This window comes from Cannabis sativa, chromosome 6, assembly GCF_029168945.1.
Source record: "Cannabis sativa cultivar Pink pepper isolate KNU-18-1 chromosome 6, ASM2916894v1, whole genome shotgun sequence".
NCBI classification, from domain to species: Eukaryota; Viridiplantae; Streptophyta; class Magnoliopsida; order Rosales; family Cannabaceae; genus Cannabis; species Cannabis sativa.
The window spans coordinates 19,866,603-19,884,379 of record NC_083606.1 but is presented as its reverse complement, the minus strand read 5'-3'; the positions used below and the strand labels follow the sequence as shown (position 1 = coordinate 19,884,379).

General features: G+C 30.2%; 1 protein-coding gene across 2 annotated transcripts; it reads left to right on the top strand.

The window, feature by feature from the left end:
• The first annotated feature begins 12,173 nt into the window (after positions 1 to 12,173).
• Positions 12,174 to 16,191, top strand: LOC115724625 (uncharacterized). 2 transcript variants are annotated; one of them, XM_030653955.2, is made up of 7 exons: positions 12,174 to 12,962; positions 13,907 to 14,047; positions 14,140 to 14,253; positions 14,366 to 14,539; positions 15,425 to 15,540; positions 15,710 to 15,794; positions 15,891 to 16,191. In XM_030653955.2, exons 1-7 carry the CDS (start codon positions 12,447 to 12,449, stop codon positions 15,894 to 15,896), a joined length of 1,152 nt encoding a protein of 383 aa, XP_030509815.1. In that variant the 5' UTR covers positions 12,174 to 12,446; the 3' UTR covers positions 15,897 to 16,191. The 2 variants fall into 2 exon arrangements, with proteins under 2 accessions (XP_030509815.1, XP_060973140.1); XM_061117157.1 differs by having other exon boundaries at positions 12,316 to 12,962; positions 15,710 to 16,191.
• The last annotated feature ends 1,586 nt before the right edge of the window (positions 16,192 to 17,777 follow it).

Genomic DNA, 17,777 nt, shown 5'->3' with positions numbered 1-17,777 from the left:
TCTCCGTAGTGACCAGGCCCCCGACGTCAAGATCAACCCGGTCGTAAGAGGCAAAGGCCTGGGCTCTCCAAAGAAAGACCTGAGTAGGTGCAGTCCGTTCGTAAGGAGGAATCCTGATCCACTCAGTGAGGAGCTCCGGATGGTCCACTGCCCGGAACCCGGAGGAGAAGAAAAAACGATGGCGATACTCCTTGACATGAGTCTGCCTATTATATAGGACCACCCCCTCATTAGCAGGGTGGGCCCGGAACCCGTAAAAACCGTCCTTAAGTTTGTCCCCCTTCTTGGGGACGAAAACAAGTTCATAAAAATACAATATTTCTGCCGGGCGGGGAGATCCCCATCCCCGGGCGGAATAAAAAATAAACAAGCCTGAAAGCAGGCGGTATGCTTGGGGAATGAGTTGGTATGGCGCAAGGCCGACAAAAACTAAGAAATTAACAAAGTAATCTTGAAGAGGAAGCATAGCCCCACCCATCAGATGCGTTTGGCTCCAGGCCCCGAAGCCGTCGTAATTGTGATTGGGCGTCTCCGCGTCGCGAGGTGGCCGATGGTAGGTCCCTGATGTGGAAGGCTTGATTCCAGCTACCTCCACGATGTTCTCCAACTGATGGGGACAGGTTAGAGTGGAGTGAAGCTCGGCCGCCTCCCATCCGGTCGCCCGAGACTTGTACCCCTCCTGGGCAACAGGACCCAGGGAGACCTCCTCGAGGGTAGCCAGGCGCTTACCGCTCTTCTTCGATGATTTTGAGCCAGAAAAAGACATTTTTCGATTCTGTAAAAAGAGTAAGATTCCAGCAATTAGGTCCCATACCAAATCCTAAACCAAGAAAAAGGGAATGGGGGTCCCCTAACCGCTGGAAAGAGGCCCCCTCCGGACACCTGTCATACAGGAAACCCTAAGAGGATTCCCTGGACAAGAGTCGGGTGCAATAAATTCACAGAAGACGGCCTTGCACACTAAAGAAAAAGAAAAGGTAGAAGATAGAAAGAAAACAGTCTGTCCTATGCCCTAAGCAACCATTATACGAAGAACGTATGGTCTTCTACAAAAAATAACAACAAACGCGTGACAATAGTAATCCTATCACTAGAGCAGTAAACTCAAACCGATTATATGAAGGATTTAAACACTTGCATGCCCAGAAACTTCGAATGCAAACCTAGAAAAGAACAAATAGATAAGTAACAGCATGCCATTTAATAATAAAGCAAAGGGTGCAAAGAACTTACGATGAAGTGTTGAAACTAGGGGTCCCGCTGTGAATCGAATAAAGACAAGAAGGACTGATAGTAACAAACGAAGAAGAACTGGAGAAAATTGCAAAGTGTTTCAAGGCGTTGTTTTGGGTCTGAGAATTTTCTCTCTGGGAAATTTGAGCAAAGTTGGCAAGAAATGGGAAGTAACCGAAATGAAGGAAAGGTGGTGGCTTTTATAGGCAAAGCTGCATGAGGAACAGGCGTCATCACCTACCAATTAAACGGTGGGGGAAGCACGCGATTCGAATTCTCAAAGATCAACGGACCAGATTGATTTGCAATTAAGGCGGTGGAAACGTTTGAGTATCCGTCTGACACCATTAATGCGCCGTATCAATCAATGGGCGTGAAACGAATCGACCTCTGCAAAAAGTGAATCGCTGCATTAAAAGCCATCATTAAATGCACCCTCACTCGCTCAAAGCTCGTGCCGAGAAACCGAGGAGTCAACCGGAAGCACTGGAACAAGCCTTGTTATATTTTTCAAACAAACAAGGCTTGGGGGGTAAATGTTGTCCCTGATTTTGCCCAATGTACGTGGACCAACCAGACAAGGACACGTGGATCAAACAAGTTACAAAATCTGCTAAGTCTTTGTGCCGTAAGGCAGCGTCCAGGATGTAGCTCCCGAAGAAGGCCTATGGAACCCTCATATGCTCCCGGAAGCTCGGGTAATGCTGAGGTATCTCCGCGAGGTGTCAGGTTTCTCTTGAGCAATCAAGTCGCATTAAATGCCGCATGGGAGGAAGCGTGTTGGGACTGCTACACGCAATAAAGTCTGACGGCACAACCTCCAACCAGCAGCTACAAAGTAATGATCATTTAAGTCTAGCGACGGCTACACTGTGAAGAGTCACATCAGTCAAAAGGCAATAAGGAGATTCCACATAAAAACCCTACAGAACCTAGGGATTTGACCATGCATTACCCATGGTATATTCATTGAGAATGCCCAACTTTATGGATACTTACAGATACACTTGTAAGGATAATTCTGGGGATCACCCCACCAAAAACACTATAAATACCCCCTCAAAGCTCATTAAATGGGATCGAGAATCTTGGACTGCATATGAGCAAGTAGAGTAAATACTCACCAAGAACATTCTCTGTATTTATAAGAGTGAAACACTCCCCAAATACATTCTCTGTATTAAAGACATCCATAAATAACAAAGACTCGTGGACTAAGGCTCATTAACGCCCCAACCACGTAAAAATCCTTCTCTCAATTTCTTACAGCTCACTAACTTTATAATATTTTATTAGTTGCCGAAAACCTCGATCAACAATAAAGTTATGTTTGTTTGTTTATTTTTTGATGTAAGAATTGTATTTCAATAGAAAATTCGTTCACTAACTCATTAGAAAATAATGAATATATAGAAACAATAGAAAGAAAATATATTTATATTTTAGTATAGTATAAATTGGCTATGTCTATTTTTATATTTATAATTATAATAAACATACTAATAATATAAAATATTTTGTATATATATATATGTTTATTTTGTTTTCTATTTATTAAACATACTAATTTAATAAACAAAATAATAATATTCACAAATGTTTATTATATCACTCTATGTGTGTCATGCTTATTTTAGTAATTTTAAGCATTGATATATATTTATATACATTAATATTCAAAAATTTTATATTGTATTTTATTGAAAAAAAAAAAACTTATTAAATTATAATAATTCATACTAAAATAGATATTAAACATTTATTCTTTAATAAAATAAATATTTAATTTGTTTATTTTTATAAAACTATTTATTATTTAATTAATAAATTTTACGGAATTATTTATTTTGAATTTTAGTAAACATATTTTATTATTAATAATTTTTAAAATATTAATATAATAAACATAAGGATAAGATATTATAAAATAATATTACAAACATTAATTACATTAATCTATTTATGGTAATTAGTTTAATCATTAATGATTTATATTATTTAATGATTAAAATGTATGGTTTTATGTAATAAGTTTTTAAAATGTATAAATTTTTCAAATAATTTTTTTTTACACATTTTTTATAATTATTTTATTTTTGTTGTACATTTATGAAAAAAGCCTTAGAATTATTATAAATATTCTACATGCTCTTGAAAATCTTTTAATAACTTATACATGTTTATATATATATATATATACTAGCAAAAAGCTACGTGCAATGCACGTATACTAAATTTTATGTTAGTTTTTTTCTATGTTATTTGAAAGTGATACAATTAAAATTAAAAAAAATATATATTATTAGTTATTAGGTGAGATTATTATTATGTGTATCTAAATATTATAGTTTATAATATTGTCAATTAAAAGTGAACACCGAATGCAATATATTAGTGTTTAAGAAAGTTTGATGATTTAAATATCTTCTTAAGTTAATTCAAAAATAAATTATAAATTGAAGTTCCAATACTTAAAGAAACATTATTTAAATGGGTGTAAGATAAAAAGAAAATTAAAAATCAATCTCTAAATTGTTGATAATTGAAGATAGCATTTGTCTAAAAATTGTAGATAAGAAAAGTAATGATAGTCATTGGTGGATTTCAATCTTCACTTGCTTCGATAGAGACAATAGTGTAATTTTTGTATTTTTTCAGCTTTCATTCTAGCCGGGTTCGCATATATCTGGATTGTCTATTTTTTCGTTGATAAATTGAATATGGTAATGTCGACAAAAATTGAAAACCATGTTTAACAAAAAGTGATAGTATTCTATAACAAAATACTATTAAATTATGTTAAAATACTATATTTTATTAAAATAAAACTCTATACGATTAAAATTTCATATTTCTTTATTCAAAAAGAAAAAAAAATGATAAAAAAGAAAGAAAACAAAATAAAAAATTTCTATTATTATCTCTAGTTCTCTACTGTCTTTCTATAGAAGTGCGGATTAAAATGATAAAAAAAAAGAAAAAAAAATGAAAAATTTCTATTATTATCTCTAGTTCTCTATTGTCTTTCTATAGAAGTGCAGATTGGAAGTGATCCCATGGGAATGTCAAAATTGTAATAGGAAAAGGAATACAATAAATAATTAAAGAAAACACAATCGTAAATGTACAACAGCAAAAACTCAATAGTATTTTTTTTGGATTTAATGAGATTTATTTTATTTATTTTATTATATATAAATAAAAAGTGACTCATGAATTTCTCATAAATTATTTTATTTTTAATAATAAACCATTTTATTTTTAATATAAATAAAAAGTCACCCATGAATTTCTCATAAACCAAAAATTCTGTTATATAGGCACACTTTATATAGAATAGATATATATACATGTTCAATTGATAAACTTTGAATTTGCTATTGTAAATTGTTCACTCTTTTTTTTTCAAAAATATATATATACATATATATAAAATACACACTAATTAAAATGTAGATTGTTCATATAAAATAAATTGGCTTATGATTTTTCTAAATATATAATTAAGAAGTGTTCCATATATAAGACTTTTTTTATTATACATTAACTAAAATATAATTATAAAGTAATTTTAATTAATAAATACTTTTTTTATAATCGTATCAAATATAATCTCAAATTACTTATCAAAATTTTGAGTCTCTAACTCAATATAATCTATAAAACTAAATAAAAATTAAAAAATAATAAAAAAATTAAAAGTAAATACACTGTAATTTCCTTAAAAAAAACTCAAAAATTATAACTTATTTATTTATTTTCTGAACAACAAAAATTTATCTATAAAATCTCATGGATCAAGATATTTGAGCTATATGTCTCTCAGTCCACACATTACATGGCCTAATTGATGGCCCACAAAAGGGTGACTTGTGGATCATTATTGGGTTACGGCAGAGGTACACAAAAGGCCCCACTTATGAGCTCACCACACTGGTCCATTCATTACAGCATTTAATAATTACATAAAACACAAATTTTAATATATTTTTACGTTCATTTTTTTTATATTTTATAATATTTTATAAAAATACAAAAAATAATAAAAAAATCCGTAATAAAAAAATAATATCAAAATAACACGAAAACAACATAAAAAATAATATACAAATAATAAAAAATCAACAACAAAATAATGAGAATACAACATAAAAAAACCGTATATTATATAAATAAAATTTAAAATCGTAAAAATATTAAAAATTTTATATAAACTGCATTTTTATAATTTTTGTGTTGTTTTTTTTAAATTATCCCTAAATAAATTTTGTTCGGTTCTTTATATAAAATAATAAGTGTAATAGGAAATAAATTTTATTTAGAAAAGAAAACGTTGTCGTAGGGTAAGAGTGTGCAGAAAGTCATCTGATCTAATTACAATTGATTGATCAAATCTCAACCGATCTAATAGAATCAGATAGTAGAAATTACAAAATATATGAAAAAATTATAAGAATTTACTATTTTATGTCATAAATAAATAATATCATGGGGTTGCGGGTTTTTTCTTAATTTTTTTACATTTATATGAGTTTTTACATGTCATATTTTTGTAAAAAAAGATGGAAATTTCATATTTATAAAACAATAAAAGGTTGCCGAAAAAGTCACCGATCTTGAAAAAGCCACTGAAAAAGTTAGTGTCGCCGGAAAAAGTCACTAGAAAAGTCATTAGAAGTAGATGTCTTAGATATAAACAAAAGTAGAACCTAATCTATAACATAATGAATAAAAATAAATAACACAAAATAACTAAACCGGTTATAATTGAAATATAACTGATTCTATAACATAATGAATAAAAATAAATAACTCAAACCAGTTATAATTAAAATAGAACTGATTCTATAACAGTGTTATAATGAATAAAAACAAATAACACGAAATAACTCAAATCGGTTATAACTAAAATAGAACCGATTATATAACACAATGAATGAGTATTTTTAGGGTAGATATGGTATGAGTGTAATTATTTGTTTGTTTGTTTTTTTTTTTTTTTGATAAATGATAGCGTAATTATTTGTTGGGTTGGAGCATGTTGAATGAATTATTTGAGTTATTTTATTTAATTAGTTTTTGTATGTGAGTTTTTATCTTAGTTGTTTTACGGAACTGGTTTTTTGTCTCAAATTTTTAACTAGTTGATAAATATAACCAGTTTATTTATTTGTGTTTATTTATTTTATTACGGAACCAGTTCTTTTTCGTATTTATGCCTCAATATTTTTTAGAATTAATTCACGTTTTTTTTTAAATTATAATCAGTTTTATGAGGTATTTTGTTGTAGAACTAGTTTTGTTTTTAATTTATGTTTTAGTGTTTTAAGAATTGATTTTCTCTTTATTATTTTAATTGTAATCGGTTTGAATTATTGTGTGTTACTTGTTTGTATTCATCATGTTATATAAGCGGTTTGAGTTATTTCGTATTATTTATTTTTATTCATTATAACACTGTTATAGAACCGGTTCTATTAATTATAACTAGTTTGAGTTATTCTGTGTTGTTTGTTTTTATTCATTATGTTACAAAACCGGTTATATTTCAATTATAACCAATTTAAGTTATTTGTTTTTTTATTCATTATGTTATAGATCCGGTTCTATTTTTATTAGTTATTTCTGAGACATCTACTCGTGGTGACTTTTCCAGTGACTTTTATGGCCACGGTGACTTTTCGGGGACGGTGGCAATAACTTTTTCGATGACTTTTTTGGCACCAACGATTTTTCTGACAACTTTTCTGACGAAACTTATATTGTTTTAAAAATATAGAATTTTTCACTTTTTTTAATAAAAATATGGCATAAAAAAGCCCATATAAATATATAAAAAAAATCCATAATTCCATGATATTAATTATGCCATAACAAAGTGAATTATACTATATTTCCCATATTTATTAAAAAAAAAAACCCTAATCTAATATATAATCATAGTTGGATCGGATCAGATGTAAATTTTGAAAATCTAATTAGATCGGATTAGTTGTTGGATGAGACATCCAATCCAATGAATAATCGAACCCAATCCATTTATCATCCAGTTATATTTATATATTTTTAAAATACATTTATAATTTTATACATTTAATATATTTTATGTAAAAAAAATATTAATGGATTTTATTCTTATTGGTCACTTGCACACATGAGATTAAAAGAAAAAAAAAAACTTAAATCTAAAATATTAATTCTCATATTTCTAAACACTAATAAAATTATTAATACGTATTGAGTAAGTTTTATTTTTTGGTAATTTTATTATTAGATCATGAGAATTTGATTAGACTAAACTAATATTTATTATGTATATTAGATGATTAGATTGTAAATTATGTTTTTCTATATATATATTAATGAAATCGGCTTAAATAGTAGCTAAAATAGATTAAATGGATTCAATCTAATTCAATAGAAAACTAATTAATGCATCAAATGGTTAGAACCAATCTAATTTAATACATCAGTTGGATCATATCGAATTGAATCGAATAACAAAATCTAATATGAAATAAATAATTTAATTAGATGTTTAAGTTTAAATTCATTAAATACGAGTCAATAAATATTCCTATGAAAATGACTAAGTTTAATTTATTTTTATTTTTAATATTGTAATTTTATATATATATTTAGGGGGTTTATGTAATCCCTCACTATGCTTTGAGGTGTGAGATCCCACACATAAGACAAAATTCTTTTACTATAGATCCAGGTAAACTTTTTATTATTTGACCTCTCACTACAAGTTTCTCAACCGGTTTCTACAGTATTGTAGGGGAAAAACTTATTTTTAAATTACTTTACTTTTCTCAAATTTCTAAATCATTAATTTTCAGGGATGAAAAAATAAATTTCTTTCTTCTTTATTGTTTGGAGATTGTATTAATAACAAAGGAAAATGTATTCCAAATAAAGAAAAATGTACTTTATTTATTTATTTATTTATTGTTGTAAAAAAAAAAACTGTATTTGAATTGTATGAGTTTTTCTAAAATAATTTAATAATTGTTTCAAAATTAGCATTAATTTTATGCTTGAAAAAAAACATTTAAATAAATAATTTTTTATATCTTTTTAAGAAGAAAAATAATTCATATAATCCTTATCTTTTCTTTAACAATCTTATATCATAATTTTAATTGTACAAGTATCTAATAATATATATCTCATACCATAAAAAAAATAAAAGAATTAGTAATACATATCTCATAAAGGTAAAATTATTTATTTGCTTACTAAAATATATGCGATGATTAGTGTGAATCTATAATTTTTATTTCGTAGAGACTTAAAATAAAAAATATATACTATTTGTCTTTATTGATTGAGGTTTTCGGTAACCAAATATTTAATGTAATAATGATAGCTTAGGATAATTAATGCATATATTTTTACGTGGTTCGGGCATTAATAAACCGTAGTCTCTATTATTAATAAGTGGGTGTTTCTTACAGATAATGTTTTTGTGTTTCTTAAAGCTATCAAAACAACTACCAAAGCTGAATAGGGTTTTCAGCATGTGCGTTTTCTATCTTTTTGGTCCATTAATAGCTATATATAAGGAGTGAACTTCAGTTGAATTTATTTAGTGTGAAGATTTGTTTATGTGTTGAGCTTATGTTAAGCATGTTTAAATCTGGTTTTGAAGCATGTTATTGTTGTGTTAGAGCTTGTTTTATGCTCTAAGTTTCCTTACTCTGGTGATTATAAATTGTGAAACTTGTATTTGGAGTTTGATCAAGTTTTGGGTATGATTTGGTGTGTTTGAGCATGAAATTTCGAAGCTGGTTTTTAAGGGTTTCATGGGTTTGAAACCTAGGTGCCGCGGCCCGCCTCCTGTTGGTGGCTTGGGATTCGAACCCAAGTGTCGCGGCCCCATGTGGGGGTGTTGCGGCCCGCCCCTTGTTTTTGGGTAGATTCGAATGCAATTTTAGAATATTCATAACTTTGTGATCCGGACTCCGTTTTGGGAGTTATATATATTGTTAGAAAGCTTGTTCCGAGCTCTATGTGATTATTTATATTTTGAATGCCAACTTTATATTATGAGATAGTGGATTTAGGGATTAACCCTATACTTGTGAATCTCAAAAAGTGTGACTAGGATTACCAGCACTTGGTTAGGAGCACCTAAGGATTTGGAATCTCTACGTTTGCGGGACATGAGATAAGACAGTAGTTAGCACGTAGAGTTATGCACAGTGGCGCTTATATGAAAAAGATATATGTGAGTAATTAGGAATCGCGGTTAGGGTCATTACCCTAACATGAGCGGTTTAATTGTCTAGGGTTATTACCCTAATGATTATTAATGTGTAAATGTTATGTCATGTTATATATGTATTGAGATTAAGAATTATACATTTAAGGTATAATTGGGTTGGACTCAGTAACTAGAACCAAGATGAACCGTTCTAAGGCCTTATTGTATTTAGACGTGTGAGCGTAATACGTAAGTCTATGCCACATAGACATAAATAAGCGTGTGAGCGTAACATGCGGGTCTGTGTCATACAGACAAATGTGAAATGGCATTAATGTTTATGTGATATGTTAATTATGATTATTGATATTTTATACTGTCTTGCTGGGCTTGGCTCACGGATGCTCTACTGTGCAGGAAAAGGTTAATCTATCTCTGATCAGCCACGAGTGCAAGGGCTTGGCGATGTATGTACATGTTCGGGCCACACTAGACCAAGCGGGGTTGGGGTCTACCAGTGTTGTACTTTTGTAACTCTGATGTTACCGCTTAGGTCGGCTAGTGAAAAGACTTGTAATATTTTGTAAAAAAAATTTGGGATACTGAAATATGTAACTTTTGATTGTAAAGCTTAAAATTATTACAAGTTTAATTTTCATTCTATTTTAGATAAAAGTTTAATTTTCCGCATTTATTTTTCTAGTAATCCCGAATTAGGGGATTATGGTTTCTTAATCAGCTAGGATAACGTGCCTAATTGCTAGGACATTACAATTTGGGCGTCTTGCCATCTCGACTATTCCTATGAACTTAGTTTATAACGATCAAGAGGTCTGAAATCTATTTAAATGAACGTTTCTTTCAAAAATAAAATTTATTAGAACAAGTATAATATTTTGATTTTAAACCTTTTCACACAAAACAAGATCTCAACTTTATTTTAAAAATACTGTACATAATTAATTTTGTCATATTCACTAAATATGACCACTAAGGACTTTACAATTTAAATTCTAACTGAATAGTTTTACAATGCCAAAATTACATGTTTTAAACTATATGTATAAAAGAAGCAGTGACGTGTGTAATAAAATATTTGAATCTTATTTAGAATTTTTTAAAAATTTACAGATAATTTTAAATAGCTATAACGTACATGATCATAAAAAATAATAAAAAAAAATAATTTTTCTTACCAAAATAGATGAAAGAATTACTAGAACAACATTTTTAGAGTGTTCTATTATGAGATTAGGTAGGCACATAGAGAAATAAATTCAAACATTAACTGTAAATAAAAAATAAAAAAAATGAGATAGTCAATATTAAAAGCACCAGATTGAATATAGAAAAACAAAAATACAAAATGAGATGATGAATAAGATACCTCAATGTAATTGAATAGAAGTACAATTCATTGTTAAAAGAGAAAAAATAAAAGTACAATTCACTTTAATAATAATAATAATAATAGATATTGTTTTAAAAAATTAGATAATAAGAAAATATAAGATGGGTTGCCAATTTTCAATAATTTTTGTACCCTTGCTTCTAGATGAAGGTATACCAGCCATTGGATACCAAAAATATGCATTCTTTATCAATCTAATGGTTAAAAAGCTATTGAAGTTTTACATACCTCAAGTGTTAAACGAGGTTTTACATAATTGGCCATATATTTATATATGGGTGACTATTCAATGGTTACATTTTTATTGTAACCATATGGTTACATTTTTTTTTTAACCTGTAATAGCAGGTTACTAATAGGTAGACTTTCCTTTTTTAGATTTAATTAATTATAATTAACTATTTTCTTAAAATAATTAATTAAATAGACATTCCTTTTTTAGAATTATTTAATTATAATTAACTATTTTCTTAACATAATTAATTAAATATTTAACAAGACCTCTTTTAGTAATTAATATTTATATTTAAATCCTTACTTGAATTATTTTAATAATTAAGCCATTTAATTATAATATTTACAAAAAAAATTATTTTTCTTACAAAAATTAAACTTCTTTTGACACAAATTAAAATTCTCTTCTTATAATAAATTTTCAAATAATTAACTATTTTTAAATGATATTTAATTATTTTGTTACAATTATATGAACTAAGTATGATCGAGGCCTCAAGCTAATCAATCGATAACAAGTGCAGCCATTTTTTTTAAAAAAAATCCTTCAACTTATTTCATTTTTTACTTTTTAAATATTTAAATAAAAAAATTAAATAATCATGTGTAATAATTTAAAATTAAGATTACAAGTATAATAAAATTTAATTTATGAAATTATATGTGTATAATTTTAAATTATAAAAAAATTTTCTATAAAATTTTAAATAATTTATGTATAAAAATATAAATTGCTAAAAAATCCTTATATAGTAATAAATTGTAAAAAAATAATTAATAATTATAATTAATTTAATTTTAAAATATAATTAATCTTAATTAAAGTTTTATAAGGAAATAAATGATTAGGTTACTTTCAGGTTACAAGTTATTTTTTATTTATTTTTATTTAATTTCCAAATTAATCACAACCATTAAATAGTAATCCAATGGCTTAAAAAAATATAACCATGATGGTTACAATAAAAATGTAACCATTGAAACCTCTTCCATTTATATATATATATATTTTTGTGATAAACAACCACACATTCTTATGTGGACCGTATTGAATGTCCAAACTACTAGCTCAATCAGCAGAGTTAGGTATACTATGCATGACAGTCCAGGATATTTCCATACGACCTCACAAAATTACCAATACAAGTACAACCCATCTCTAACTTATGTTTTCTAACAGTTAGTCCACGATAAAACCATGGAACGCGTGGTACTATATTATCATTCATCCAATCATAGGTATGTGTCAGCCATATAAAATCTCCAACTCAGATTTTCCCAACTTGGAGAAACGTAAGCGTTAACTCGTAACTCAGTTTTTCCCAACTCGGTCAGAACTCAGGCTGGTAAGCAGCCATGGCTTCGATCCACACCATAGCTGCCCAGAGATTCCTTTCCTTTACCAAACCCAAACCAAAGCCAACAAACTCTCATCCTAAGCTTCACCCCAGCTCCTCCAATTTCCCCAAAGTGAATCCAAACTTGATTTTCTCGAGAAACAAACGGAAAAGCAGCTGGCTAGTGAACTCTGTAGTGGAGGAAGAGTTCTTCGACGTCATCCCTGTACAGAGCTCGGATAGTACGGACCAGCAGGAAGGAGTGGTGGTGAGCCGCGTGGAGGGGGGAGGAGGAGGAGGTTTGGAGAGCGAGTTGGCGAGCCAGGTGAGTGGGTTCGGAGGGAACGAAGGGAGGTTGTCGTTCGAAGGAGCTACTGAATTTCAGGGATTTGGGTCTGGGTCTGGTTTAGGTGATGGAAGAGAGAATGAGGATGATAATAGACTGATTGATAGAACGATCAATGCCACTATTGTGCTCGCGGCTGGTTCTTACGCCATCACGAGATTACTTACCATTGATCAAGATTACTGGCATGTGAGTCAATCTTCATATTACTTGATCGAATTTTGTTCGATGGTTTTTCTTTTAAATTACCGTGTTACTTTATGCTGGAATTTCACAAGTTTGTATGTTGACCTTTGAATCTTTAGACTAGATTTCAGTTGGGTTTTACGCAATTTCACACATATACATACTCAAAAGGAAAATTTTGCATGTTTGAAATGGCTTCCACTCAACATCTATCTATCTATTATTTTGTTAAATTTTATGTTTCGTGTGTTAATTCGCTTTGGTCATTTTTATGGTTTCCTCATGCCTGTAGTTGTATTTAGTCCATAATCTTCCTTGGCTTAAGTCCTGCGAATGAAATATCTCTTATTTATTAATTTTGGAGAACATGACCATATGTTGTACCTGTATGTGAAAGTTTTGGTTTTGAGTAATTATTTTAGATAATATTGTAGAGCCAGTATGGCTGAGAGAGTGACTTTGTTGCCTGTAGTTGTATTTAGTCCATAATCTTCCTTGGCTTAAGTCCTGCGAATGAAATATCTCTTATTTATTAATTTTGGAGAACATGACCATATGTTGTACCTGTATGTGAAAGTTTTGGTTTTGAGTAATTATTTTAGATAATATTGTAGAGCCAGTATGGCTGAGAGAGTGACTTTGTTGGGCCAAGCAAGGAAATAAAATTCTTGTTTTGTGAAAGAATAAATTCTAGTAGGGGAAATGATTGTGGACTTTTGGCTAGAGATATTTGGCTCATGTAACTACTTAGGGTATGAAATAGTCTCTTCTCAGTTCTTTTCAACTACTCGGTAATCACTTGTCAAGTTAATTTGTAATTTTTTTTTACACATTTTGTATCGGTTGTTCAAAATATGTAATGTAAGCCGAAAACTGAATTGATTTTAATTTTTTATCACCTGTGCTTCCGCGCCAATTTTATATGGTGATTTGTGGTTTTGTAACAGGGATGGACTCTTTTTGAGATACTAAGATATGCTCCCCAACACAACTGGTCTGCTTATGAGGAAGCTCTTAAAACAAACCCAGTTTTAGCCAAAATGATGATTAGTGGAGTGGTGTATTCGATAGGAGATTGGATAGCACAGGTTTTTATTATGTGTTGAGTTTGAGCATGAAAGTTCAGCAGTTTTTAAGTTCTTATGGAGTATTTACGAACTTAAATTTTGTGTATTTGCAGTGTTTTGAAGGAAAACCTCTATTTGAGTTTGACCGCACACGTATGTTCAGATCGGGTCTTGTTGGTTTTACTTTGCATGGTTCCCTATCTCACTATTATTACCAGTTCTGTGAGGTGATTAAGCTTATATTGATTTGCACCCTTCAATTACTTTCCCCGCTTTTTGTTCCTTATTTTCTTAACATAATAGATCGACTTCATTCAAGACTATTTCATATTGTTTCAGGAACTTATTCCTTTTCAAGACTGGTGGGTGGTTCCTGTCAAAGTACTCTTTGATCAAACAGCATGGGCGGCACTTTGGAACAGCATTTATTTCATAGTCTTGGGGATTTTGCGGTTTGAGTCTCCAGTCACTATATTTAAGGAATGGAAGGCGACATTCATTCCCATGTTGACTGTAAGATAAACTTGTGTCCATTTTTTTTTATTGAATATATATTATTGCCAGGAATTTCTTTGACATTCCCAGACCTCTTTAAACCAAGCCATACCCTTCAAACTTCAACCGAATATAGGTTAACCTAGTAATCTAGAATCTCATGTACCTTACCATTACGACTAACCAAAATAGAGAGGGAATGATTAGCCCTAGCTCTGATTTGTCTACCAAAGAAAAAGGTCCAGATAAGTTAATCTTGTGAGAAGCTAGTTAATAATTGTAGTAATTGTACAGTTGTCATTCTTTTATTATTCTTTATGAAATGTGTCTTAGTTGGCTGAGTTGTATTTTTTTAGCTGTTGATGTGGAAATTGTTTTGAGTATATCCCTAGGAGATCTGTTAGAGTGGAGAAAATTAGTAAGAGTTTTGACTCAATCCTCTCGAAAGATTGGAATAGGAGAGAACAAACTTCTTGAAAGCTTGTGATTTGTAACCTTGTCCATCAATTCAATAAAGTTTCTGTGAGGAATTTCAGTTAATTGTTTGTCAAATTGAAGAAATAAATTCTTACTAAGAAAAAGCTTATCAGGGAACTTCATTGTTGTTTCTTCTTTTCCAATGGTTTATAAAGTTTTCTCTTCTAATAGTCTCCTAGTTCCAGAGAACACCGCTAATACACAACCGAGGCTTGATCTGCTTATGTCAAAATAATATTTGGTTTTACTTGGCATGTAGTCATTGCCCATAGTTTGGGTTGAGCTTGTGTTTACCAAAAACAAAGGGAAACAAGAACATTTAGTTAAGGTTTTTACATGAATATGTGTATGTTGGAACTTTTGCGTGTATAACATTTTATATACATATTTTAATTACGTTTATGTTTGTTCAATTGATTTTTGCAGGCAGGGTGGAAGCTTTGGCCATTTGCTCATCTAATTACCTACGGTGTGATCCCTGTGGAACAGAGGCTTCTTTGGGTGGACTGTGTGGAGCTAATTTGGGTGACAATACTTTCAACGTAAGTATCCATATGATTTATTTTTTACTACCTATATTCCGCGAAATTCTTAGAATTTTTAGTAGTTATAGGTACCATGTGTGGTCTACAGAAAATATAGTTGTACGATGAAAACACATCTTGTTTTGGGTTAAAATCTGACACTTACGAACATATTTTCTATTGCTAGTTATTCAAATGAGAAATCAGAAGCAAGAATAGCTGAGGCACCAGTGGAAGCTGATTCCAATTCCTCAAGCGTAACTATTAATGAGGTATGTGTTAGCAACTTTTGCACGCCTACTTCTGATAAGCTAGATTTTAATTATACTTCTGATATGCTGCAAATTTTATTCTTCCCTGTTCATCAGGAGTAAAAGGAAATTCAGGAGCAAGAACATTAAAAGTATATAACGAGAAGTTGCTCAACTGGATGCTGAGAATGAAAATCGCTTCACAACAGATCACGACCGAGAACACATAATGATTCAGATCAAGACATGACAGGTTGGTTATTTATATAATGGACATAAATGGAGAACTGCTTGTGTATGATAGGTGACTCTGTCCATAGATTGCTTGTGTACATTGGGTGCCTTGTCTATCTTTGGATCAATATGTATCTACATTCTTCGTATATAATTTCATATAGATCGCAAATTAGCTGTAAAATAACATGATACTGAGTCCTGACATGAGAACTTGGATCTCTCCCTCTCTCTCTCTTTCTCCAGGATACCTCTCAAATTTTTGGGTATACTCTGAAACGGTGACAATCAAAATCAACCAAGTTTGTTGTGTATACCCTGTAGCCTTTTAGCATGAGAAAGCATACACCAATTAACAAATATTTATCCAACATCCATCCAACAATTTTTGCTGATAATCTCAAAATTTTGGTTTAGGACAGGCCTGAAAGTCTTTGAAGTCAAATATTTCGATGGAATTTATGCTTGATATGCTAATCCTTCATTGAAAACAAATATGGAGAAAACAAGTTGATACCATAGAATTACATTTTGTTTTGAGATTAAACTATTTAATTACTACTTTTTAGCACAAGTACAAATTGTATATTACTTGTTGAAAACAAAAAATAATAATAAAATAAAGAATCTTTTCACTGATAAGCTATTAAGCTTATTTGAAGTCTCATAGAAGTAGAAGGGGATCTTCACTGAAATAGCAGCCATTACTTTGTATTCAAGATGATCTGAAATTGAGGCAAATAAATTAAGAAAGGGCTCTTTAATTTATGAAGATTCAATCATATGGCATCCGAAGTTCGTATAATTTTCTTTGATGCCCACATACATACCACAATTCAAAGCTATATTCCAAATTCGAAAGAAAGCATTTTATGAGCTACAGTCGGCAATCATAACTTCGATTTTTCGTTATGGTGACTGTGTAGTGTAGGTGAGTCCTCAGCCTCCCCTTAAAGATCCAAGGACATGTATGAATTTTATTAATGCTATGTAACTAGGGATGTATATTTCCACTATGGGATGGATTGTATTCTTAATGGGGTGGGAATTCTCCGTCTAAATAGGGAACGGGACGGAGACAAGCATTATTTTTTGTCCTCAAATGTTAAACTGTGCGGGGACGGGGATTGCACTCCCTATCTTGATGGGGACTCGTTTAGTATTTATTTTATATTTTTAATAATATTTTATAATTTGTAATTTATGTTTGTTTTATGATTTTTAAGTTGTGTTTTGAATAATAATTAGTTTATTGAATAATAATTCATATGTAATATTTTAATTTTTATGTAGTTTAATATTCTTATATATTTAAATTTTATTATAAATTTTATTTTTATTATGAGATTCTCCACCTTATCTCGATAGAAAATAAGCTGGATGTGAATTAAAATTCTTAATGTGGATGAAGATGGGGGAGTACTCACCGCTAATTTCTGCCCCGTGTGCATCTCTATAACACAACAAATTTCTCTAGAATATGAGACTTGCTATTTCCTCATGTACTTCCGCTAGCAATTGTGTACTTGTCCTATGATTGGTACAGAAGAAAAATGGAAGAAAAAAAAATGTTAAGAGAGAAAAGTAGAAAGAATGTAAAAATGAATGTATTTGGTATGAGAGAAAAGTGGATAGAAGAGAAATATATAGAGAAAAAATAAGAATGGGATCACCAAAATTTATCCATAAAAAAGTAGAGAGAAAACGAAAGACAGTAAATTTATTAAGTTACCCTCACTAATAATTATTAAAATTTAAACTATATAAATA